Raw genomic sequence first — 26,781 nt, forward strand, 5'->3', positions numbered from 1 at the left:
CAAGCAGATTACTTCCAATATTACTGAACCAAGTAAAGACAGTCCCCACTGCATTGCCATATTATAATCATGATGATAGCCAACATTTATGGCATACCTCCTATATGCTAGAAATTATTCTAAGTAATTTTTTATGTATGCTAATTCAATCTTCCAACAACCCTTGCTCATTTAAATATACATATTCAGGCTTCCCTGGTGGTGCAGTGGTTAGGAATCTGCCTGCCAATGCAGGGGACACGGGTTCAAGCCCTGGTCCAGGAAGATCCCACATGCTGCGGAGCAACTAAGCCCGTGCACCACAACTACTGAGCCTGTGCTCTAGAGACCGCTAGCCACAACTACTGAGCCCATGTGCCACAACTACTGAAGCCCACGCTTCTAGAGCCCATGCTCCGCAACAAGAGAATCCACCACAATGAGAAGCCTGCGCACCGCAATGAAGAGTAACCCCGGCTCGCTGCAATGAAGACCCAACGTGGCCAAAAATTAATTAATTAATTTTTATAAATAAATAAATAAACATTCTGGTTTACTGATTTCTAAAAAAAAAAAGTTACCATATATTTACCTCCTATAGTTAAAAATAACATAAGTTCATACTGTCTTGGCAGAAATTATAAGAAAGAATCATTTTACTATACTGAATTCAATAGAATCTGAGAGTTTAAGCTCTCAAAATAACAATAAAAATAACAGGTAACACTTAATATAGTGCTTACTCTATGCCAGGTACTTTTTTAAGCACTTTACGTGGATTAACGCGTTTAATCTTCATGGCACCCCTGTGAAATAGATGAGGAAAGAAGCAAATAGAAGGTAGTAACTCCCTCTAGGTCCTCAGCTACCCTGGGACAGGGCTGGATCCAGAAGTAGTCTACTTCCAGGCTATGTGCTGAAACCACCACTCTCACTGCTCCCTTTGCTTAGATGTGAAAGGCCATTTAAAGGGAAGAAGGACAAAACCAGATGAGCCCTCAGAATGCTGTGAATGGAAGAGATTAAGTAACTCGACACTACTTGAAACACTTAAAAAGCCTTAAAATTTCAAACTATACACAGCAAGTAGCAGTTGCTGCATGCTCTTAATAGCTTTTAAATAATTCCTTATATTTAAAAAAGTGACTAAAAAGACTGACCTATTGAGGAATTGTTCAGTAAGATTCTGCTGCTGATCAGGACCATCCTCCTGATTCACACCTCCTTCAAGCAGCATCTGTTGGTATATCTGTCGCTGTTGCTCCTTCTGTTCTAAATGCTGTTGATAGCGTAATCGTTGCCTATAATATTCTTGAAATTGTTCTGTTGAATCTCGAAGCTTAAAAATATTAGAAAAAATAATATATTTGAGCAGACTACAATTGAATATGTCACCACTCAACAGTAACTTCTATAAGTGCTGAATAAAACATACAGATAGCTATAAATAACAATCAGAAAGTACTTAATATATTGGCTCTTTGAAAAATAACATAGTATCCATGAGTCTTAACAGTCAAGTAGATCAGATCAGTTAATTTGCTGAATTCCACAGCAAGAGACTGACCAAAATGAATGGTCATCCTGGATCCCTAACACCAAATAAAAATACAAGTTACAGTTGTCACAAGGGAAACATAGATAGAGAATACAAATGTAGATACAGACAAACACAAATCTATCTATATTACTAGAAAAAAAAATACTGAGGGACTACATTAATATTTAATAAGCACAATATTAATCTTATCCAACACACTTGACTTAAGCATGTACGTGGCTTAATAGGTTAATCTGGAGGGAAGCTTATAAAATTTCCCTCAAAAACAATACTTTAATTCAAAGAGCCTTTCACAAGAAAGTAGAATAAATGGATGTTAAACTTAGCAGTCTCAACATTCCTTCCTCACTCTTCTAGAAGCCAACTTAAAGGACTTAGATATCATAGTGAATTCAAATACTGGCAAAGAAAGATTCCTGCCAAGCCAGAGTCTGGTCACACTACACAGGTCACGTGAACTGGAACAAATCAGTCATCTCTAAACTTGGCCAACACTGATAATAAGCTTATCTAAGAGTCTTGTACCGCTAACCAAAGCTAAAACTGTCTCCCTTTTCCAGAAAATAGTAACAGTCCCCCTTTACTTCATAACTTATAGCAATAACTCTGAGACAAAATTATCTGTATGTTCCTTAAAAAAATTTTTGTTGTAAGATACAAATATTGTAATTTTAACCATTTTTCAGTGTACAATTCAGTGGCATTAGATTCATAGTATTGTACAACCATCACTATTATCTATTTCCAAAAATTTTCATCACTCCAAACAGAAATTCCATAACCATTAAGCAATAACTCCTCACTTCCCTCTCCCCCCTAACCCCTGCTAACTTCTACTTTCTGTCTCTATAAATTTGCCTATCCCAGATATTTCATATAAATGGAATCATACAATATTTGTCCTTTTGTGTCTGGCTTATTTCACTTAACACGATGTTTTAGAGGTTCATCCAAGTTGTAGCATATCATTCCTTTTTATGGCTGAATAATATCCCATTGTATCAATATATCACTTCTGTTTATCCATTAACCTGTGGATGGACATGGGTTATTTCTACCTTTTGGCCACTATAAATAATGCTGCTATGAACATGGATGTACAGATATCTGTTTGAGTCCTTGCTTTCAATGCCTTTGGGTATATACCTAGAAGTGAAATGACTGGGTCATACAGTAATTCTATATTTAGGTTTTTGAGGTACCATGAAACCACAGTAACAGCACCATTTTACATACCAACCAGCAATGTGTGAGTGCTCAAATTTCTCTATTTCTTCATCAACACGTGTTATTTTCCATTGCTCTGATTTTAGCCATTTTAGTAGTTGTGAAGTTATATTTCATTGTGGTTTTGATTTACATTTCCCTAATGACAAGTGATGTTAAGCATCTTCTTCATGTACTCACTGGCCATTTGTAGACATTTAGCCAATTTGCAGAAATGTCTATTCAAGTCCTTTTTTAGACTGGGTTTTTTTGTTGTTGAGTTGTAGTAGTTCTTTACATATTCTAGATATTAAACTCTTGCCAGATAAATGATTTGCAAATATTTTTCCCATTCTGTAGGCTGTCCTTTCACTTTCTTGATAATGTCCTTTGATGCACAAAAGGTTTTTTTCAAAAATATTTATTTATTTATTTTGGCTGCCCTGGGTCTTAGTTGTGGCATGTGGGATCTTTTAATTGCAGCATGTGGGCTCTTAGTTACAGCATGCAGACTTCTTAGTTGTGGCATATGTGTGGGACCTAGTTCCCCGACCAGGGATCGAACCCGGGCCCCCTGCATTGGGAGCATGGAGTCTTACCCACTGGACCACCAGGGAAATCCAAAAGTTTTTAATTTTGATAAAGTCCAATTTATCAATTTTTACATTTGTTGCTTAAGCTTTGGTATCATATGTAAGAACACATTACAAAATCTAAGGTTGTGAAGATTTATCCCTTTGTTTTCTTCTAAGAGTTTTATACTTTTAGATCCTATACTTAAGTTGTTGATCTATTTTTAGTTAATTTTTATATATGTTGTGAGGCAGAGGTCCAACTTCATTCTTTTGCATGTGGAAATCCAGTTGATCTAGCATCATCTGTTGAAAAGACTATTTTTTCCCCCACTGAATGGACTTGGCACCCTTGCCAATAATCAGTTGGTCACAGATATACAGAATTATTTCTGGTCTCTCAATTTATTCTATTGGTCTATATGCCTATCCTTATACAAGTACCACACAGTTTGGATTACTGTAGCTTTGTAGTAAGTTTTGAAATTATGAAGTGTGACTCCTACAACTTTGTTCTTCTTTTTTCAAAATTGTTTTGGCTATTCAAGGTCCCTTGCAATTCCATATGAATTTGAGTATTGACTTTTCCATTACTGCAAAAGAGGTGGCGGAATTTTTATAGGAATTGCATGGAATCTGTAAATAATACTGGGGTAGTACTGACATCTTAACAGTATTAAATCTTCCGATCCATTAACACAGAATGTCTTCAATTATTTAGATCTTCTTTAACTTCTTTCAGCAATGTTTTGTAGATTTTAGCATAAAAGTCTTTCAACTCCTTAATTTATTCCCAGATATTTTATCCTTTTATATGCTGTTGCAAATGAAATCGCTTTCTTTTTTTTTTTTTTTGCGGTACACGGGCCTCTCACTGTTGTGGCCTCTCCCGTTGCGGAGCACAGCTCCAGACGCGCAGGCTCAGTGGCCACGGCTCACGGGCCCAGCCGCTCCACGGCATGTGGGATCTTCCCGGACTGGGGCACGAACCTGTGTCCCCTGCATTGGCAGGCAGACTCTCAACCACTGTGCCACCAGGGAAGCACTGAAATCGCTTTCTTAATTTCCTTTTCTGATTGTTCATTGTTAGTGTATAGAAACACAACTGATTTTTATGTGTTGATCTTGTACCCTGCAACTCTGTTGAACCTGTTTATAAGCTCTAGTAGCTGTCTTGTGAATTATTCATGATTATATATATAATACTCATGTCATCTGTGAATAGAGATAGCTTTACTTCTTCCTTTCCAATTTATTTCTTTTTCTGGTCTAACTGCTCTGGCTAGAACTTCTAATAAATGTTGAATAGCAGCAGTGAAAGCAGGCATCCTTATCTTTGTTCCTGACCTTAGGGAGAAAGCTTCTACTCATTAACTATTGAGTATGCTGTTAGGTTGGGTTTTACATAAATGATCTTCAGCATGCTGAGGAAGTTCCATTCTATTCTTAGTTCTCTGAGAGCTTTTATCAGCAAAGTGTTTGATTTTCTCAAATGTCTTTTCTGCATCAATTGAGATGATTGCATGTTGTTTCTTTTTTTCCTTCATTCTATTAATGTGATGTATATTAAACTGATTGTTTTTTATGTTGAACCACCTTGCATCCTGCAATCAATCCACTTGGTCAGAATGCATAATCCTTTTAATATGCTGATGGATTTGGTTTACCAGTATTTTGTTGATTTTTGCTTCTATGTTTATAAGAGGTATTGGTCTGTAGTTTTCTTTTCTTGTAATATTTTCACTTGGTTTTGCTATCAGGGTAATGCTGGCCTCACAGAATGAGTTAGGAAGTGTTTCCTCCTCATATTTTTTGGAAAATTTTGAGGATTGTTAACGCTTCCTAAATGTTTGTAGAATTCACCAGTAAAGCCATCTGATCCCAGTCTTTTCTCTGTTGAGAAGTTTTTTGATTACTGATTCAATCTCTTTACTCATTATACATCTGTTGAGATTTTCTATTTCTTTCTGAGTCAGTTTAGTAATTTGTGTTTCTAAGGAATTTGTCCATTTCATCTAAGTTGTTTAATTTGTTGGCTTACAACTGGTCACAGTATTCTCTTATAATCTTTTCATTATTGTAAGGTTGATAGTTTTATTTTTGATTTTAGTTATTTGTGTTTTGTTTTTCTTTGTCAGTCTAGCTAAGGGCTTGTCAATTTTATTGATCTTTTAAAAGAACTAACTTTTGGTTTTGTTGATTCCCTCTGTTGTTTTCCTTTTCTCTATTTTATTTCTCTCTCTTCTAATCTTTATTATTTCCTTCCTTCTGCTAGCTTTGGGTCTAGCTTGCTCTTCCTTTTCCTAGCTCTTCAAGGCATAAAATTAGGTTATTGATTTGAGATCTTTCTTCTTTTTTAATGTAAGCATTTGCAGCTATAAATTTCTCCCTGAGCACTGCTTTTGCTGCATTCCATAATTTTGTTGTATATTTGGTATGTTGTACTCATTTTCAGTAGTCTCTAAGTATTTTCTAATTTCCCTTGTGATTTCTTCTTTGATCCAGTGGTTGTTTAAGAGTGTGTTGATTAATTTTTACAAATTTTGGATTTAAAAATTTTCCTTCTGTTATCAATTTCTAGCTTCATTCCACTGTGGTCAGAGGAGATACTTTACATGATTTCAGATCTTTTAAAAGTTATTGAGACTTGTTTTGTGTCCTAACACATGGTCTATCCTGAAGAACACTGCACGTGCACTGGAGAAGAATGTGTATTCTACTATTGTTGAGTGTTCTATAGATGTCTATTACGTCCAGTTGGTTTACAGTGTTGTTCAAGTCCTCTATATCCTTACTGATCTTCTGTTAAATGTTCTATCCATTACTGCAAGTGGGGTATTGATGTCTCCAACTATTATTGCAGAACTGTCTATTTCTCCCTTCAGCTCTGCCAATGTTTGCCTCATATATTTTGGGATTCTGTTGTTTTGTGCATATCCATATGTACTTTTAAGAAAAATTTTTCTACTTCATTCTAAATATTTAGTCAAAACCAAAAAAACTTATTCAACTTATTAAACCTACCTACTCACTCCTTATAAGTGGGGATAATATATATAAGATAAAATTTACACCCTATTTCACAGTACAATTTCCTTCCCAAAGCACCACAGAAAAATAATCTGGAACTCTAAAGGCTTAAAGTATTATTCTATATTATAAATGTCACAATTTCTTGCTCATTAAATCTAATTAGCAAAATACAGAGCATATATCTTAAAAATACAAGCTGTCCGCATTTAATGCAAGTTCAATTACATGAGTGCTCAAACATGTAGGAGCAATGTCAACTGTGATATTTTAAATTGTTAATAAATCCATCCATTAAAAATGCTCCAAAATATACAGTGATAACTAAAAATACTATAAATTCTTAAGGAAGAGGGGAGAAAATGATCTAATAAATAAGAAAATCTAGATATTCTCTCTCCTACTCTCAAATATCAGACAATTCTTTTTAAATTCTATCCAAGCAAATAGTATTACTTCTTACAAAGAGAATAACTCTAAAAGACTCGAGGTGTAGTAAATATTACCTCATTTTTTTCTTGCTTAGCTGGTCCTGAATTCTGTGCTCCATTTGCAGGCTCTTTTTCTGAAACTGAACTCTGGCCCAGGATTTCACTGCTGATAGGCCGCTGTGCCTCGACAGGTGTATCACTTCAGGGCAAAAAAACAAAAAGGAAGAGGTAGGGGTAAAGAAAAACATATTGTAGTTAGAGAAATTTTATTTTAAAAAGTGAATATTTAGCCTAAGTGTTTATCAAATGCACAAAAACAGATTTTTAAATTTTACTTTCTTCTCTTTTTTTTTTTTTTTTTTTTTTTTTGCGGTATGCGGGCCTCTCACTGCTGTGGCCTCTCCCGCTGCGAAGCACAGGCTCCGGACACGCAGGCCCAGCGGCCATGGCCCACGGGCCCAGCCACTCCAAGGCATGTGGGATCCTCCCGGACCGGGGCACGAACCCGCGTCCCCCTGCATCGGCAGGCAGACTCTCAACCACTGCGCCACCAAGGAAGCCCACTTTCTTCTCTTAAGTACACTATGTAAGGGATTTTTTAAAATAGAATGTGCTTATAATGGAAGAGCACTGGATTATTAAGCAAGGACGGTAGGGGCTCCCATCTAAAATAATGTGTGTGACCTTGGGAAAATCACTTACATTCTCTGTGGCTCAGCTTCACCTACGAATTAATAGGTTAGATGACCTAAGGCCTACACTCTCTTAAAGAACTCTTAATCTGTTATTTTGTTATCCAAACATCAATTTTCTTTCCTCTAATATATTTCAATAAAATTTTAAGAATAGTTGAGATTTTATTAAAAGGCTTTCTTTGATTTGCACTTAACACAAAAGCTAAACATACCTCTTTCAAATTAAAAAAAATTTATACTAATTATTTTTATTTATTTATTTAAAATTTATTTTATTTTTGGCTGTATTGAGTCTTTGTTGCTGCGCGCAGGCTTTCTCTAGTTGCGGCGAGCGGGGGCTGCTCTTCATTGCAGTGTGTGGGCTTCTCATTGCAGTGGCTTCTCTTGTTGCAGAGCACAGGCTCTAGGCGTGCAGGCTTCAGTAGTTGTGGCACACGGGCTCAGTAGTTGTGGGTCATAGGCTCTAGAGCTCAGGCTCAGTAGTTGTGGCGCACTGGCTTAGTTGCTCCACGGCATGTGGGATCTTCCCGGACCAGGGCTTCAACCGTGTCCCCTTCATTGGCAGGCGGATTCTTAACCACTGCACCAGGGGAAGTCCTCAAATATTTTTAATGTATACTAATTAGTAAGCTTGATGTCTTATGTCAGGTTGTTCCTAACAGTCTTCTAAAATACTAGCAATTTCTACTTTCATATTTATGCTGTTCAAAGTTTTTAATAACTAAGATTATCCAAAGATGACAAATACCACATTCACATAGATTACCTATCAGTAAAAGGCACCATAGGAACAAGTACAAAAGTAAAGTGATTTTTGTCTTCAATGAATTTGATTAGGAGATGACTTCCTAATGGCCTCTCCAGGCAGAAGTATGTAAGACATATCAAAATATAGGTCTAGGGTTTAGGAAAGCAGAGCTAGACAGTCATCTTCACAAAGGCACCATTAGTTAGCAGCCTAGTAGTCTTAAGTACCTAAACATACATACACACACATGCACCCTGAGGAGGAAGTAGAAAGACCTGGGAAGAGTTTTCAGCTATCAGACTGTGCTGTAAGCTGCTAGTGACCATAGGAAGCCCCATTTTAGTCCATAAATTGAATTTGTAAGAGTTATTAACTGTATAGAGATAGAATAAAACAACCTTTATAAAGTAACATTTGATTTAATTTTGCAATTTATACAGCACTTCCACATGCATTATCTCACTTAACTTGCACAATAACCTGTAAAATAGGTTAAAACTCCCATTTCACACATGAAGAAAAAGACTCAAAAAAGTCATTTTCCCAAAAATACACAGTAAATAAAGCTAGAACTTGAATCCAGGTCTTCAGACTCCAAATCCAATGCTGGCACATGTATGCGAAAAGATCTTTTTCCTGCCATTTAATTTTGAGACCATTATATTGTATAGTCACAGCCTGTGTATTTCAACTGATTTTTATTCCTTTTTTATTTTGAGTTGGTTTCTGTTCGAGTGAAAAGATATCCTTCAAAATACCACACACTCTTTTATAAACTTTTCTTCTGTGTTTTATCTTCTTCTTCACCATAGTAACTCAATCATACCCTGGGGATGCAGCACAGTGCTAGCACAGAGAAGACAATCAAATATTTTTAAATGAATACTGACTTCAAATTACCACAAGCAGGAGTTTCTTTATGCTGCATTTTAACATAACTGATCTGAGCTTTCCAATATTTTTTAATTACACCTAAAATATTCTTTAAAACCAGGTAAACTTTTTTCCAAAGTAAATTTTTATACTTTATCCACAGCACAATAGCTCTCCCATAGTATGTTATTAGTAGCCCTTTTGACACACTGTACTTTCCAAGGGTATGGACCCTGAACAGGGGAAATTTATATTTATTAAGCACTAGGCACATGTTTACCACTCTGCAAGTCAACACTCTATTTTATAGAGGAGGTCACTGAGGCTCAGAGAGTAACCATCCCAAGATCACACAGCTAGAAAATGGCAAGGCTACAGTTCAAACCCAAGTCTGACTCCAAAGACCATGTTCTATTCATTGTTCTACACTGCTTTGTCCCATAAGTTTTCCAATTTCAGAGACATGACAGATGTTTTCTGGGTTATTACTACTGCTCAGCTAAAAACACATATATTACTTACCTTTTGACATGTCACGTTTTACCCCACTGTTTATTCTATAATGGTCTAATAACTTATATTCCACTTCTTTCCATCTTTATTCAGTCATTCCTCAATTTATAGTACTTTCTTTACATAGGGAATAGCACATGTAGAGTCAAATTTGCCTGGATTTTTGTGTGTCTTTTTTCTTTATAAAGACAATCCCACTGGTGCACAATTCAAAACGTGCTATTCATTTTATCAACCAAGAATATCCTATCATCTCATGTACTCAGAAGAATATCAGCAGTTCCCCCAGAATTGAAGCCCAGCATCCCAGACAATGAGAATTTTCTCTAAGGGGATCAGAAAGTCCAAGAAAACTTTAATATAGTCTCTACCAATGCTCAAGATTCTCTATTCCTTTAGGATTTAGATAATAGGATGCTCTTACATTAAATTATATTCATTCGTTTTTATCACTAGATATCATCTTAATCTTTCAAATATAAAATACAGAGCAATAAGATGCCTTAGGAAGTCACCCTAGGCTTTGGGAAGTCCCTCACTTAACTGATCCCAGAATCCTCTCCTCTCTTTAAAGAACATTAAAGAAAATCACACCCACCCACCCCAACAATCTCACAGCAACTTAACAGAAAATGCTTCCATAAATATTTATCCTGTAATTCTTGTGCCTTAACCCTTAACTAAAGATCTCCTCCTGTTTTAATTAGAAATAGAAATTCCAAGTCCAGTGCTCCTTCTTCAATAAAGAATGCCTCCAACTCTCCTATATGAATAGTAAAAGGTTTAGGTTTAGTTTTTGTGCTTTTAATAAACTTATTGCAGTCGATAGTAATACTTCATAGCATCAACTCTGAGTATAGGAAACCAGGATGTGTCCCCAGTAGGTTTCCTGGAAAATGGAGGCAGGAAGTTTCCTAAGCCTTGAAATAAAGAACTGCTAATCAGGAAATTATTATTTCAAGCCAGGTTTGAAGGAAAAAGTGGTAGTTTTAATACTTAATTTTCTCATGTATGTATATAAAGAATTACTAAAAAATGATAAGTGGAAATAAACAGAGATTTTTATACATACATGTTCAATACAGTAATATTTACAGGAAACAGTCTACTCTCTTACAATAAGGAACTAGGTAAAATTATGATCCAGTCATACAATGGAATACTGCACACACCATTAATCACTGACCTCAATAAATGTTTAAAAATATGGGAGGGGCTTCCCTGGTGGCACAGTGGTTGAGAGTCCGCCTGCTGATGCAGGGGACACAGGTTCCTGCCCTGGTCAGGGAAGATCCCACATGCCGTGGAGCAGCTGGGCCCGTAAGCCATGGCCACTGAGCCTGCGGTTCCGGAGCCTGTGCTCCACAACGGGAGAGGCCACAACAGCGAGAGGCCCGCGTACCGCAAAAAAAGAAAAATATACGGGAAAACATCATGATTTATCAAGTGAAAAAAGCAAATTATATGAAAATATATATAGCACCTTCTCAATTTTTAAAAATGTATTCATTGGAAAAATGTTGGTCATCTAAGTGCAAGATTGTGTGGGATTTTAATTCTCTTATTGATATCCTTCCATATTTTCCAAAATTTCTTCAATGCACATGTACTGCCTTTATAACCAGCAAAATGATAATACGGGATACAAAAATAAAGGTTTTCCCTGATAACTGTAATTATCAAAATTTTTAAAACGCCTTATAAATAAAGTTTTAAAGACTAACTTTCAACTAAATGGACTTGAACATTTAGAAAACACACACACACACACACACACACACACACACACACCCCCCAATTAGATTATCTCACACTTGTGGAGATCTCCCAATTTTCATGAGCAAATACTTACCGTTCAGGGGATTCTTCATAAATACTGTGACATTCTGTATTCTCAAGCATAAGACTTCTACTGAGGTTTTGTACCCCTGGATAATGGAAGTTAGCAAAGGAGTGTGACATAGGAGAAGTTTTGTTCCCAAGGTCTGAAATTCTCTTATCATGAGTGGTTAGTCCACAAGTGAGGCCATCTAAAGCAGGATTCAGAGAGCGGGTCATATAGGCATCAGCTGATTGAGGCCTTCTCAATGGAGATGATGGATAGGGAGAAAGTTTGCTGATAAGAGGAGTCAAAAGATCAGCATATGCAGCTTTTGTGGGTTTCAGAAGTTTGTCAACATGAATATTAAGCATTTTCTGTTCAAAAGCACAAGAGAAGACCGAAGATGGGAGATTCTGAAGCCATGACAATAAACTCAGATCCAAATCATCACAACCATTACCACATAAGAGGTCGATACCAAGTAGTACTTCACTTTCTGTAATTTCTTCTCCAGTTGCTTTACTTTGACAAAATTCTACACAGCATTCATAAAGTAGGCCCTTCATTACAAGCTGAAATAAACGATTGTTACTTGCTTTAAAACCAGCCTCACTTAGCTTCCTATCAGCAGGGATGAATTCTGCAACCATGACACAAGCCTCTTCAAAACAGTGAACTCGTGCAGTGCTGGGATTCCAGTCCTTAAATTCAGCATGATTGGTCAGACGAGGCAAAGTCAAAAGCAAACAGAGCTTGCTGTAATCATCTTTAGAAGGACAGTACTCTTCTAGGGCATGTAAACATTGCACAGCTTCTTGCATGGTAAATTCCAGCTGTAAGAAAAATATAAGTGATTGCTATAAAGAGAGATGCTATGAGATATGAAAACAATGAGAGTATTTTATTCAAATATAAAGACACTTTACGAACTTTCACAAACTGTTCAATTGCAAAAGGATAAACTCATGTCACAGAATACTCATATAATTGTGGGCTATTTAACAAGTTTCAAGTCAGGAACCAAAATGTTTTTTACTCCTAAAATAAAGATTTTAAAATTTGGTTATTAGCACATTAAACTTTTACCTATAAAAAAAGTGTTGTAATTCAGACTTAATACTATCATTTTCAAATGTATAATTTTTTAAGAGTAAGGATAATTAAGTTTTCTAGCAATGAAACTGAAGCATGCCAAAATTCAATTATTTATTATAGCCTGCTATCACTCCAGCTCACTCAAAAAGCAAAAGAGCCATCCTCAAACTTACCTTAGGACAAATGTGTGTGGGGAGAGAAAGCAAATCAAGAAAGGGAACACCTACAGTTCATTTCTACAAAAACAGTGCAGAGACAGAACAAAAGGAAGCTTAGCTGAAAAACAAATTACAATAATTTGTATAGTGAATATTATCTTAGTATCATAAGCTTTTGATGATGTAAGGAACCTTAGAGCTTGCATAGCACAGCTTCTATATCTTACCTGTGGGAAAAGTTAGGGTGCAGATTTAACCTATGTAATTCAGTTGGTTAGTGACAAAGACAGAATAAAAATTCTTATTGACTAATATTCCAGTGTTCTTTCCACTTTTTTCTTTTTTTTTGGCCACAACATGCAGCACGCAGAATCTTAGTTCCCCGACCAGGGATCAAACCCGTGACCCCTGCAGTGGAAGCATGGAGTCTTAACCACTGGACTACCAGGGAAGTCCTTCTTTCCACTTTTAAACATCATTATCTGCAAACATTTCTCTATTATTTCAATGATTACTTACTGGCACTTAATAAAAGTTTCTTTGGTTTTGGATGCGACAATACTAGTATTAAAACTTTAAAAGTATCTCTCTAATCAAAAAGAATTTAATATCATTAAATCTAAATTGTTATTAAAAGTACATACACATTGTACTAAAAAAACACCTTTGGGGAATTCCCTGGCTGTCCAGTGGTTAGGGCTCTGTGCTTTCACTGCTGAGGGCCCAGGTTCAATCCCTGGTCAGGGAACTAAGATTCTACAAGCTGCACTGCGCAGCCAAAAAAAAAGAGTTAAAAAACACACCTCTGGATCAAAGAAAGTACTGAAAAGACAGAAAGAGGAAGTAAACATAATCCACTTCTGGGATAAGAAAAGAAGCAATGATGTAGAGTCATCAAGTCAAACATCTTTTGCTATCTATATCACCTTAAACAAGAGGGGGAGCACACACTCTCCAACCAGACAGCCACTCATTTATCATCTTTGCCTAAATCACACAACAAATTCAGAAGCACTACAGACTGAAAGTACTACATCTGCAAAAGAGCAGATCTTGCCCCACACCCGCTCATAAAAACTTTGAAAACTCATGATACTAATCTTTTGCTTTAGTGAATAGAATACTTATGACTGAAACAAGACTGTGGAGCAAACCTTTAGGAATAAAAATCTTACATGCTGGGGCTCATCTTCTGCTGACATTGCGTTGTTAACACATAAAGCTTCTAAAAACTTCTGCTTCAGGATAATATAACGAAACCTGTGAAAAATAAAATATGAAACATTAAAATGATTAAAATCTGAATTATAGCAATGTCGAAGACAAGAAATGAGACTCAAGTTCCTAAAGCAAAACAGGCCAAGTTTTTCTTATAGGACTAATTATTTCTTTAAAAAAAGACTTTAAAAAATTAATTTTCCAATGTCTCATAAATCAAATATACTTATAAGTTACTGTAAGTAGCTTTCCTTTCAGAAAATTCTTTAATTATTTTACAAAGCTGATCACACTGAAGCCATAATTAAAATAATTTCAGCAGCAAGTAATCACAATTTAATACTCAAAGGAAGGATTTCTATTTGCAATATTAATTCTAAGCAATCAAGTTTTCATGGAAGATGTCAAATGTCACCTAATATGAAATCAAAATTCTTTATATTACAAGTATTTTATTTCCCAAAATATGTCCTCTTTTCTTTTCAAACATGAGAAAGGTCTAATAAAAATAGAGCTGAAAGGATAGGAAGGAATGAACAACATTGCTAAAAAAACATAAGATAACTGTAGACTTAAAACTTTTTAAAAGGGATTTTTCAGAGAGGGGAAGGGAGTGTCTACGTGACTTCTCTATGGATCAAAACATGTTGAATGCCTTAAGCACTTTAAAGAAAAGTGTTTCTAAGGGCTGAAAGAAAATAATAATGAACTTCACAGTCATTCTTTCAACCACTGTTGTAACAGCAAATATGTGTCCAATAAAACAAAATCCCTGCCTTCAGGAAGAGGGTCATCTAATGGAAGCAACCCAAGTACCCATCAACAGATGATTGGAGTAAGTAGCTGTGGTGCATTGCGTGCATGTGTACACACATACACACACAATGAACTATTACTCAGCCATAAAAAAGAACAAAATAATGCAATTTGCAGCAACATGGATGGACTTAGAGATTGTCATACTGAGTGAAGTAAGTCAGACAGAAAAGGACAAATATCATATGATATCGCTTATATGTGGAATCTAAAAAGTGGTACAAATGAACTTATTTACAAAATAGAAATATAGTTACAGATGTGGAAAACAAACTTATGGTTAACGGGGGGAAGGGGACGAGGGATAAATTGGGAGATTGGGATTGACATATACACACTACTCTATATGAAATAAATAACTAATAAAGACCTACTGTATAGCACAGGAAACTCTACTTAATACTCTGTGATGACCTACATGGGAAAAGAATCTAAAAAAGAGTGGATATATGTATAACTGAATCACTTTGCTGTACACCTGAAACTAACACAATATTGTAAATCAACTATACTTCAATAAAAAATTTTTTAAAAGTCACACAAGGAAGCAGAAAAAGAACGAAATATTGCCATCTACAAAAACATGGATGAACCTAGAGAATATTGTGCTTACTGAAATAAGTCAGACAAAGAAAGACAAATACTATATGATAACACATGTAGAATCTAAAAAATAATACAAATGAACATATATACAAAACCGAAACAGACTCACAGACACAGAAAACAAACTTGTGGTTACCAAAATGGGGGGTGGGGGGTGGGGAGGGATAAGTTAGGGGTATGAGATTAACAAAGGCAAACTACTATACATAAAATAGGTAAGCAACAAGGATTAACTATATAGCACAGAGAATTATACCCAATATCTTGTAATAACCTATAATGGAATATAATCTGCAAAAATATTGAAACACCATGCTGTGTACCTGAAACTAACACAATATTATAAATCAACTATACTTCAATTTTTTTAAAAAAAGAAGAGGGTCATCTAATAAATTGCATGAAATATGTATAGGACTCAGCAAGATTTCAAAGGAGTATGAAACAGGTCTACCAGAAATAGTGAGGGTCTTACAAGAAATGACTCTTGGAAGATGATCAAGAATGTGCTATGTAAAGGCAGGAGATGATGTAAGAAACAGTATCCCAGATAAATGAAGAATGTATAAAAGCAAAGAGGGGGCGCTTCCCTGGTGGTGCAGTGGTTGAGAGTCCGCCTGCCGATGCAGGGGACATGGGTTCATGCCCCAGTCCGGGAAGATCCCACATGCCACGGAGCGGCTGGGCCTGTGAGCCATGGCTGCTGAGCCTGCACGTCCGGAGCCTGTTCTCCCCAACAGGAGAGGCCCGTGAACCACAAAAAAAAAAAAAAAAAAGGCAAAGAGGTATCAAATAGCATGGTTTATGGAGAATCAGAAACTAATATGAGGTTCCACTTCTGATAATGGTGGAGTAACTTGTACCTGGCTAACCTTTCTGCAAATAACAATTAAACCCTAGATTAAATACAAAAAATATTTGAAAGCACTGAAGAAAAAAAAAAAAGCTGGCATAACTAGAGGGAAGTCAATCCTTGAAAAAGGGAACTTTAGGGGGTGAGACTGAAGGGTATAAGGCCTTCCAGCTGAGAGCACTCCCCAGTCCACACAGTGTGAGCTAGAACTCAGGCAGAAAGCTGCAGTTTTACAGGCTTTGGAGAAGTCAGGCTTTTGAGAAGTTCGGCTGCCAGAACAGCTGAAAAGTGGTGGGCAGGTTTCATTTTTTTCCAAAACAAGAGGAAACCACAATGAAAAATACACCAAAATCTACTGTATAAACTGTGCCTAAATCCTTGGTCATCCCTAAAACTGAAGATGCAAGGGAGACTCCAAAGAGCCCAGGGAAAGCAACAGATTGAAGGCTAAATAACTGAGCAGAGATTTCATCTGGTGTCCACTAGGTGAGGGACAGAGTTTGCATTCTGAAGTACAACAAAGTAAACTCCCTGCATGAATAAAAATCAATACCTTCCAAAGGAAGATAACAGAAATCCAGAGTTTCAACAATGAATCCCAATGTGCAAAATACATTAAAAAATGACTAGACGTGAAAAAAAGTGACTCATAGTTAAGAGAAAATGCAATCAATAGAAACTGAGCCTGATATAAACTAAAAGTTGGAATTAGCAAATAAGGACTATTGGTGAACAAGCAGTTACTAAAAATATGTTCAAGGGCTTTTTGGGAAGTACAGTCACAATGAACAAACAGATAGGAATATCTCAGAGAAAAATTATAAATAAAAGTAAATTCTGCAACCAAAAAGTACAATATCTGAAATGAAAAATTCATTGTTTATGAGCAGATTGCTAATAACTCAAGAAAGTGTCAATAAATATTGAAGGTAAATCAAAAGAAATAATCCAGACTGAAGAATACACAGAAAAGATGTTTTTTTTAAAAAAGGAACAAAGCCTCAAAACTGTGGAACAATATCAATCTGTCTAATATTGTATACTTAGAAGGAGAAAAAGGGGCAGAAAAAATTTTTGAAGATATAACTGCCAAAAACTTCCCAAACTTGATGAAAGACATAAACTTATAGATCCAAAAAGCTCAGCAAACCCCAAGCAGGAAAAAATACAAATAAATCACACTTAGGCACATCAAAATCAAACTGCTGAAAACTAATGACAAGGAGAAAATCTTGAAGGCAGCCAGTAGAAGAAGAAAAAATAGAAAGAAAGAAACATTACATACAAGAGAATTAAGGATAACTGTTTGTCAGAAATAATGGAGGCCAGGAAACAATGGAATGACATCTTTAAATTCTTTGTACTATCATGACGAAACAACTGCTTCAGACATGGCCCTTGCGATGTTTTATATATAGACACTGTTGACTAAGGGGTTTATATATCAGATGTTCAACTAATTGAAGTACATGCAAGCTGTCCTCTAGAAGTTCTCCAACTCAATGGGATCGAGTGTACTATCTTCTAGGAAAGCTAAAAGTCTTGTTTTTAAATTTTTGTTTATTGTTTTGTTTTGCTCAACTTCTACCAATGATAAGACACTAAAAAATACAGATGAAATCTTACCTTTTTTTGTCAAATTTTTCCATACATTCTAGAGGCTGAATGAACTGAAGAACTTCATCCCATTGACCATCAAGGATTAGCTGCCTATATAAAGAAAAATCCACACATGCTATCAAATTTGTGTTACACTAATTAAAAGCAGAAGAGATGACAAGATAGCATTAGAACTTCACAAAGCAGGTAATGAGAATAACATTTTACTTGGTTTCTCAACCACTATAATAAACTTCCTCACAACTTATGTGTAACAACATATGCTATATGAGCAGAATTTGTGAATCTGCACCCACTCCTCATTCTAAAATTTTTTTTTACCTATGTAAAAACATTGAACTAAGTCTAAAAGTTTCTTTATTTCCCCACTAATCTTATAGTTTAAAGTTATTCTGTATTACTTAGGGGCCAGTGTGTTGGTATGTTCCAGTCTCACTAAGTCATTGGTTCTCAACTGGGTGCAGTTTTGCCCCCTGGAGAAATCTGGCACTGTCTGGGGACATTTTTGGTTGTCACAACTAGGGTGCGACTGGCATCTTCAGGGTATAGGTCAGAAGTGCTGCTAAACACCCTACAATGCACAGGAAAACCCCCACACTCACACAACAAAGAACCATCTGGCCCAAAATGTTAACAGTACTGAGGTTGAAAACCCTGCTCTAAACTGTGAATTCAACATCTTTGAGGCATTTAACACTAGAGTTTATATTCTGAGAATGAAAATAGTAATGAATAATATCATATTTCATCCTACTTAAGTAGTCTACAGGAACTTCTAAAAGTTATAAGGCATTCAGATTACTGTTCTTTTATAAAAGTAATTTCCCTATTTATGCTTTTTTAGAACAGAAAATTTAAAAATAGGCAGGAAGTTTTCCAGAGTGGAGCCAAGGAGGGTGGGCGTTTAGGCTGCACCGACCCCTCAGCCCCCCTCCAGGAGACATTTCGAATCCAGGACATGTCGGGATTGAGGAGATACGAGGTAGCGCTGGAGGCTGAGGAGATCTACTGGGGCTGTTTCTACTTTTTCCCCTGGCTGCGCACGTGGTGGAGGGAGCGGAGCTCAGTGCACCCTCGGGAGCAGAAGCTGGAGCCTCTGCGGGGCCTGATGAGCTGTCTGTCAAGCAGACTGGGCACTGCTCCCCAGCACTCCAGTTGCAGCCTCCCCCGCCGCACCCCCGCTGCCACTGCCCAGCCAGCCGGTGCATTAAAGATTTAAACCGAAAAAAAAAAAAAATAGGCAGGGAAGATCTACAAAGGATTGCCAACTTTTGATTCGACGAAGAATGAATATTAATAAAAAGCAATCACAATATGTATCATAATCATTTTATAAAGGGACATTTTATTTTATTTTGTTTTTTAAAGGTTTTTTTAAAATTTATTTATTTTATTTATTTATTTTTGGCTGCATTGTGTCTTTGTTGCTATGCACAGGCTTTCTCTAGTTACGGTGTTGCGGTGCACGAGCTTCTCATTGAGGTGGCTTCTCTTGTTGCAGAGCACGGGCTCTAAGCGCACAGGCTTCAGGAGTTGTGGCTCACGGGCTCTGGAGTGCGGGCTCAGTAGTTGTGGCGCACGGGCTTAGTTGCTGCACGGCATGTGGGATCTTCCCGGACCAGGGCTGGAACCCGTGTCCCCTGCATTGGCAGGCGGATTCTTAACCACTGCACCACCAGGGAAGCCCTAAAGGGACATTTTAATATTTCAAAAGTAAGAAGGACACAATTTCAAAGGCCGGCAGCCCTTTAAGATGAATACATTTAGTTTAATGAAAAACTTACTATCCTGTAATTTCACCTAAGACCAGTAAAACTTCATAACAAACCATCAGGTTTCTGCATGGGGATATCTGAGAGCCACTGCTAAATCCAGAAGTAGCAATGACAGAGCCCAAAGAATACTGCCTTAGTACTGGTTCCTGACTATATCGTTGACTAAGCTCCCTGGGGCTGAATGTCATTCATAATGTCAAATACAGGGAAGTGCAATGAGTTTAAATAAACTCTCCTAATAATAAAGCTTTTTAAAAAGCTCCTTCTTCATGAGTTAGAAACATTTCATTTCTTAAGGCTTTCCTAGCCACAAAATGCTACATATCCAAGAATCTGTACTTCTTATCAAGGACATTTGGTATCACATAAGCACAGAATACATTTCTGCCTGGAAATTTGGGTTTTTCTTTTTCAATCCAATTCAAGGAAGGATATATTTAGCTTTCCATTTTGGCAAACATGTTGACTCCCTTTTGCTCTGTAATTCCACTTCCAAGAATCTTGTTTTAAGGAAATAATTCAAGATACAGAAATAGTCACATGTATGAAAGATGCTCAGTAGAGCATGAATTTAAGAAAAATTGCAATTTAATTGTCTAAAAATAGGGGAATCATTAGGAAATTAAGTAAATCGAAAATTTTCAAAGCATAAATTTGTAATCACATAGAGAATTCTTATAATGTTAATGGATAAAGCAGGATACAAAATTCTAAATGCAACAGAATTGTTTCTTTTTTTCAATATGCACAGAAAATTATCAGTAGTATGTGTGGATGGTGGGCTGATTTTTCTTCTTTATTTTTCTATATTTTCTACAAAGAATATTTTATATAACGAGTATGTTTTACTTCTATAGCATAAAAAAGGTATTTCAGAAATATTTTTTTAACTTTACAGAGTCTCTGATTTCTTAATCAAATATTTTTTATGATGATGCCACAAACACAATAGAGTTGTGACTCTTTTTAATGAATCTCTGGATCTTACTCCTGAAAACATTCTACAGAAAACTTTGTTTTGTAAACGTTCTTTATAAAAATAAACATTTAAAAAACTGTACTTTGTCTTTTCATAATTACAAAGGTCTATCCATACTGTACCTATTATCTTATTAATACTTAACATTTCTTGGAATGAGCTACAAACCTCACAGTGCTAATGAAATCATACCTCAGGAAAAGCATATCATCTGAAAATAGGCCATTTATGACTCCACTTTCCTTCTCAAGGGCCAACATACTAATGTGAAGCTTCTTTGAATTCAAGAAGTCTAAAATTAGCTTAATGATTTCAACCTCTTTTACATTCACTGTTTCTTCAGCCGTCATGTTGATAACCTAAATATTAAACAGAACAAAAACAAAAATTAGTTCTATTATTTCTAAGCATTATTAACTATCTGAAAACTTCACATAACAAGTTTCTTGGAAGTATTTAATACAGTTATTCTAAGTGAAACTAATGTAATATTTGTCAAAACCAAGTCATTCTTTAAGGTGTGATATAGGAATGGCTATGATTTTAAGTCCTTATCTTTGAGAGATACACAATGGAATTACAGATTGATATGAAGTTTGTGATTTGCTTCAAAATAATACAAGCAGCAGCATGTGGGAGGAAGTAAAGATAAAACAATAATCACAACCATTAAAGTAGGATAATGGGTAACTGGAGGTTCATTATATTTGCTATGGTCTAAATGTTGGTCTCCTCCCAAAATTCATATGTTGAAATCCTAACCCCTAAAGTGATGGTATTAGGAGGTGGGGGGCTTTGGGAGGTGATTAGGTAATGAGGCAGAGCCCTCGTGATTGGGATTAGTGCCCTTATAAAAGAGACCACAGGGACTTCCCTAGCAGTCCAGTGGTTAAGACGCTGTGCTTCCACTGCAGGGGGCACAGGTTCGATCCCTGGGTCGGGGAACTAAGATCCCACATGCTGCGCGGCTTGGCCAAATAAAAAAAATTTTTTTTAATAATAATCATACGCTGTGATCTATTGAAAGTCAGCCCTCGACACAAGGGTTTGTCGCTACCACCGCCGCCACGGTGGCGGCGGCGGGGCCCGGGAAAGCTCGGCGTCCGTTCCTTCCTTCCTCCCTCCCTCGCTCTCCGGACTCCCCCACCCAGCACCCCGCGGGCGGCGTCCTCGGCCCACCCTCGGCGGCTGCCCACCGTCTGCGCGATGGGAGCGGCGGCAGGTCTCGGCGCGCATGTACCCGGACCGGCCCGCGCCGGTCTGTCGGGGGAGGCGCCCGTCCCGCCGAAGGAAAAGGGGGGCGAGAGGTCAGGGGGCGCCCCTGCCGGCGCCCCCCGGCCTCGCGCCGCGCCTCCTCCCCACCCCGCCGTGGGCCTCGCCCACGGGCTGGACGGGGAAAGGGGGAGGCGGGTGCTGACCGAGAGGCGGGGGACGTCGCAGGGCGGCCCCGTGGGCCCCTTTCCCGGGGGGCCGTGGGGGCCGGAGGGGCGGCGGCACGCGCGTGCCGCCGAACGCATCCGTGTCTGGGTCCTCCGCCACCCTCGGCGCAGGGGGTGGGCCGGGGTTCCCGGCCGCTCGCGGCCCTTGCGCTCTTCCTAAAAAAATCATCATCATCATCATAAAAAATAAAAGAGACCCCAGAAAGCTAGTTCGACTCTCTCCATGAGGATAAAATGTGAACTCAGCAGTCTGCAACCGGGAAGAGGGCTCTCACCAGAACGGAACTATGCTAGCACCCTTATCTCAGACTTCCAGCATCTATTGCAGAACTGTGAGCAATAAATTAATGCTATAAATAAACCACCTAGTCTATGGTATTCTGTTATAGCACCCCAAATGAACTAAGACAATATTATTCTGTCTACTCCTACATACGTTTAAAATTTGCCATAATAAAGAATATTTTAAAAAATCACTAATAACCAAACCATGTTTAGCTATGCCCTACACACTAATTCAATAAGCACTTACTGTCTTTTCTCTGTGATAGACACTGTCCTGTATATTCAGGACACATTGGCTCTGTCCTTAAGAAACTTATAGAGTGTAGCAGCAACAAGTAAAATGTTGTACCCTATACTTTGGAACCAAACAAAACAAGGTTGGTTAAAATGTGCAACTTTAAGTCATATTGGTACTACCAACTTAAACATCAGTGATATTTCAGCTCTCTCAAATCCCTTCTCTCACTTGTAAGTCTGCAGTGATACAATTGAGCACACAGGTTAATTCATCAAGAATTAGAACTAGGAGGAATTCTGAAGATCATTAGATTAACACTCTCATTTTAAAGATAAGGCCACACAAGTTAAATGGCCTAAGTTGCTGCAGTTTTCAAATGTTCACGCTCAGAGCAGTACAAGAGTACCAAGCTAAGCGGACTAGCTGCAAACAGACCTCATCAGATGAAACAGACTGTAAACGTATCTTTCTCACAGGACCAATTATCTTCTCACAGGACCTATCTTCAACCAAATTCACAGAAACATAAACATATGCATGTATGCACATGGGTTTATTTTTTGTCTACTATTTTGACAATTTATTTCTTCATAATGAGAAGTACAAACATCTAGCAGACTAGAATGTTCATCAGATGAATACATTTTCTCTCTTAGGTGGAGAAGGTGATAGAGTAAACAAGGGACAGAGCATGGAAAAATAATTATGATTCAAATACTTAATGACATCAGACTAAGCTAATCTCATACATCCATCTCCACAATAAGGACATGCCTACCTCAGGAAACAGACAACTCACAAATCTCTCTCCCCCAACAGGCCAGCCACCCAATTCCTCATGCTTTGGGTTTCCCTTTGCTATCTTCTGAGCTGACCACCCTTCTCTTCATAGACTTTGTCCAAAAGACTCTGTACAATAAAGTTAATGATATTTCCATTCAATAAATTCTGATCATATTTCAGAACTGTGTCTCTGAGATTAGCAATTTTAGCATTCCCCAAATCTTCAGATAATTCTTACTAGAAAAGAATGGCTTTTGCTAATTTAACTCTCAGAAAAATAATTGTAAACTCCCCTCGAATCTTAGAGGGCACTTCACTTAAATCACCATATACCAATCACACAACTTAATACAGAACTGAGACTATAATTTTCTAATGTTCAATACATCCAATGATATTAAACATTTTATAGGCCTCATTCAACATTCAGTCTAATACTAAGTAACTCTGGAGTTACTACGAATCTATGGCAATAGTCCCACAAGTTTCATGCTGCCATCATTTCTGATTAATAAAACCTAAGAGAAAAAGAAGTAGTATATTCTTACAGATACATATTTTACACTGACTTTATATCTAGAATTTGAATAGATACAAAAAATAGATCTTAATTACCCTAGAATTATTCAGGGTTTTAAAAAATTCATTTAAAAAATAAAAAATAATTCATTTAAAAAGATAAGTTTTAATTCTATACTGTAGAATTCCCAGTAGAAAAGTATGATATTTTAATCACCCAACCCAGAATTTTAACTCTTATAAACTTTACTGTTGCTGGATACAACATAAAACATAGACACATAACATAATGACTATATCTTAGAATTATTCTTTTGTAACCCACCCTGTGTTACTGAAACATTTGTAAAGGCTCCCAAAATCCTAACTATATAATTTAGAAATTAGATATGTATATATTTTTAAACATAACATAAAAGCATGATTCATTCTTTAATTTCCTTAAACTACTAATCACTACAAAGCTAGAATTTTTTGCTAATTCAGAGGAGTAGAATTCAATAATAAATGCCTCTTCCCCTCCCCTCAAGGGGACTACAAATCCAAAGTAAGATTTAACTAGCTTAGGAACCACTAAAATGATTTTTTAATCAGATGTACAGTATGTAATAGGTGTTATAAATTAACACTTATTAACTTAAGAAGCAAAAACATCAATGAAGAAATGTCTCTTAAAAAGTACAGAGTAGATGCTTTTGTTTGCAACTGTTCTAACAGCTATTCAAGGGAATTCCCTGGCGGTCCAGTGGTTAGGACACTGTGCTTTCACTGCGGAAGGCATGGGTTAGATCCCTGGTCAAGGAACTAAGATCCCACAAGCCACGTGATGCAGCCAAAAAAAAAAAAAAAAAAAAGAAGCCATTCAAAAGGATAAAGCTCTGGCCCTTTAATCTGACTATTTAGCCAAAGTCAGCCTTGATAACATCTTAGGTAGACCTGCCAGCCCATGGTACATGTGAACAATTACTCATCACGCACAATTTATATAGGACCAACAGTAAAGTGTATTCCACTGAAAACAGACAACAAAATGGGGGAGGAGGAATCAGAGTGTTTCAGTATTTCCGTATTAAATGATAGATTTACTGTAAAAAAAAATCACAGAAACATGAATGCTATGAATTTTCCTTTAAGAAATAAATGTTTACTTATATTCAATATCTGGACTAAGTGAGGTAAGGAAACAAGAGTTTTCTTTAAAAATAAATATATCTGGAAACCAGCTGGAAAGTGGTTAGTATTTTAGTACTAATATACAATTAACACCTACAGAAACTAAATTCCAGATGGTGTCTCTATATGGACTCCTGCTGATTACTGTCTTAGTGAATCAAGATTAGAAGAATGTATTAGAGGGCAAGAAATAAAATTATTTTTAGAAATCTAAGATTAAAGGTAAAATGTTAACAACAGATAAGAAAAAAAAGAATGGTAATAGAAATATATTGACTTCTATGTATATTTCCATACATAGATACGGAAAAAGTTTCATGAAAAATATATCAGTGGTAGCTTTCTAGCCAAATATAAATAGATATTTAAATGTTCCTTTGCAATGAGGTTCTTCTTCTACTTACTTACAATACAGATTAGAAAGGAAGAAAAATGCACAAGGCTAAGAATGATTCAGAAGCATAAGGCTGAGAATGATTCAGAAGCATAAGATTAAGGGAATTAAGGCACAGCCACTAAATATTTTATAATCAAGAAAAAAGTGCATAAAAAGGCTCCATTAATCCCCATCTCCATCCTAAACAATAAACACCACTTTCTTTAACCTTCCAAGAATTACAGAGTGCCTAACGCTGAACAATAGTCCTTTACCATTCCAGTTTACAGGCAAAAATGCAGATAAGGAAATGAAGTACTATGAAGCTTTTTCATAAAATATCAAACTGCAACATAAGACTATGGTACTTTTTCCTTAAAAAAAGAAAGAAAAAAAGAGTGAGAAAAAACTTGCTAGCTATCTCTTTAATAAAATAGCATTCCAAAAACTTATGTTGCTGCCAGATCATTTAATTGTAAATGTCTGGTCCTTCAGGAATATAAATGTGACACTGCAAGTCACAATTTCTATGGGCCTCAATTTCTTCATACATAAAATAAGAGGGTTAGTTTGGCTAATTTCTATGATTTCCCTTCAACTTTTATAATTTGTTTTAACTCACATTTCAGTAACAGGAAGTATATATTCTTAGGGGGAAATAGCAAGTCTGGAATAATCAGAAGTCTCTGATCCTTAGGTCAGTTTAATAAGAAGAAAGAAAATAGACTTGTTTTAGATCATTTAAGTAAACAAACAAAAGAAAAGCCCTTCTAACTGCAAGGCTCTGTCACGTCTGCTAATCGGCTAACATGGATGCAGTGTGTGTCCCTTCTTACTGTTGACAGCTGTTCTCTATTCATCAATTATTTTAATTTACCTTCTGGAACTGTGAATGATTTTTGGTGTGAAGAACAAATTATGTTTAAAGCAGGTGCAGCTTTATATAGCTATAAAAAGAAAAGAATCAATTAACATAAACAATATGTTGTGTATATGCATAAAATATCTCTGGAAAAAGACACAAGAAATTGATAAAAATGGCTGCCTCCAAGAGGGAAAACTGGATAATAAAGAATAGAAATGGAAGATTTTTCACTACATACCCTTTTGTACCTTGTCAATTTTGTACCATGTACAATTATTACCTATTCCAAAAAATTGAAATATTATACATGAAACATAAATAATGAATTTCCAATTGCAAAAACCTGGAAAGAACTAGAAATATAATGAATATAATGTATTCACTGTGTATATGATGAAGCAATAACATTTCAGTGTGATTTGTATTTCTTTTATAACCTGAGACCTCTTCTCAGATCAGATTCAAATATTATTTCAATCTTTCTTTATGAGATTAAAGTATTTGAATTGTTTGCATATTCAAACCCACAAGTATTTAAAAAACATACTTAATT

General features: G+C 36.5%; 1 protein-coding gene across 6 annotated transcripts in view; it reads right to left on the bottom strand.

Moving 5' to 3' along the window:
- Window positions 1-26,781, bottom strand: part of WDR47 (WD repeat domain 47) — a 57,967-nt gene that overhangs the window by 19,175 nt on the left and 12,011 nt on the right. For 2 of the 6 annotated variants that reach the window (XM_067727124.1, XM_067727120.1), the window contains 6 exons: window positions 20,743-20,909; window positions 17,803-17,886; window positions 13,838-13,943; window positions 11,461-12,263; window positions 6,855-6,978; window positions 1,140-1,318 (listed from right to left, as the gene is read on the bottom strand). In XM_067727124.1, the coding sequence (XP_067583225.1) occupies window positions 1,140-1,318; window positions 6,855-6,978; window positions 11,461-12,263; window positions 13,838-13,943; window positions 17,803-17,886; window positions 20,743-20,900 (1,454 nt within the window). In that variant the 5' untranslated portion in view covers window positions 20,901-20,909. Of the gene's footprint in view, window positions 1-1,139; window positions 1,319-6,854; window positions 6,979-11,460; window positions 12,264-13,837; window positions 13,944-17,802; window positions 17,887-20,742; window positions 20,910-21,729; window positions 21,856-26,781 lie in introns of those variants that run through there. The other 4 variants (XM_067727122.1, XM_067727121.1, XM_067727123.1 and 1 more) reach the window with 3 other exon arrangements.

The sequence above is a fragment of the Pseudorca crassidens genome, chromosome 2 (genome assembly GCF_039906515.1).
Source record: "Pseudorca crassidens isolate mPseCra1 chromosome 2, mPseCra1.hap1, whole genome shotgun sequence".
Taxonomy (NCBI): Eukaryota; Metazoa; Chordata; class Mammalia; order Artiodactyla; family Delphinidae; genus Pseudorca; species Pseudorca crassidens.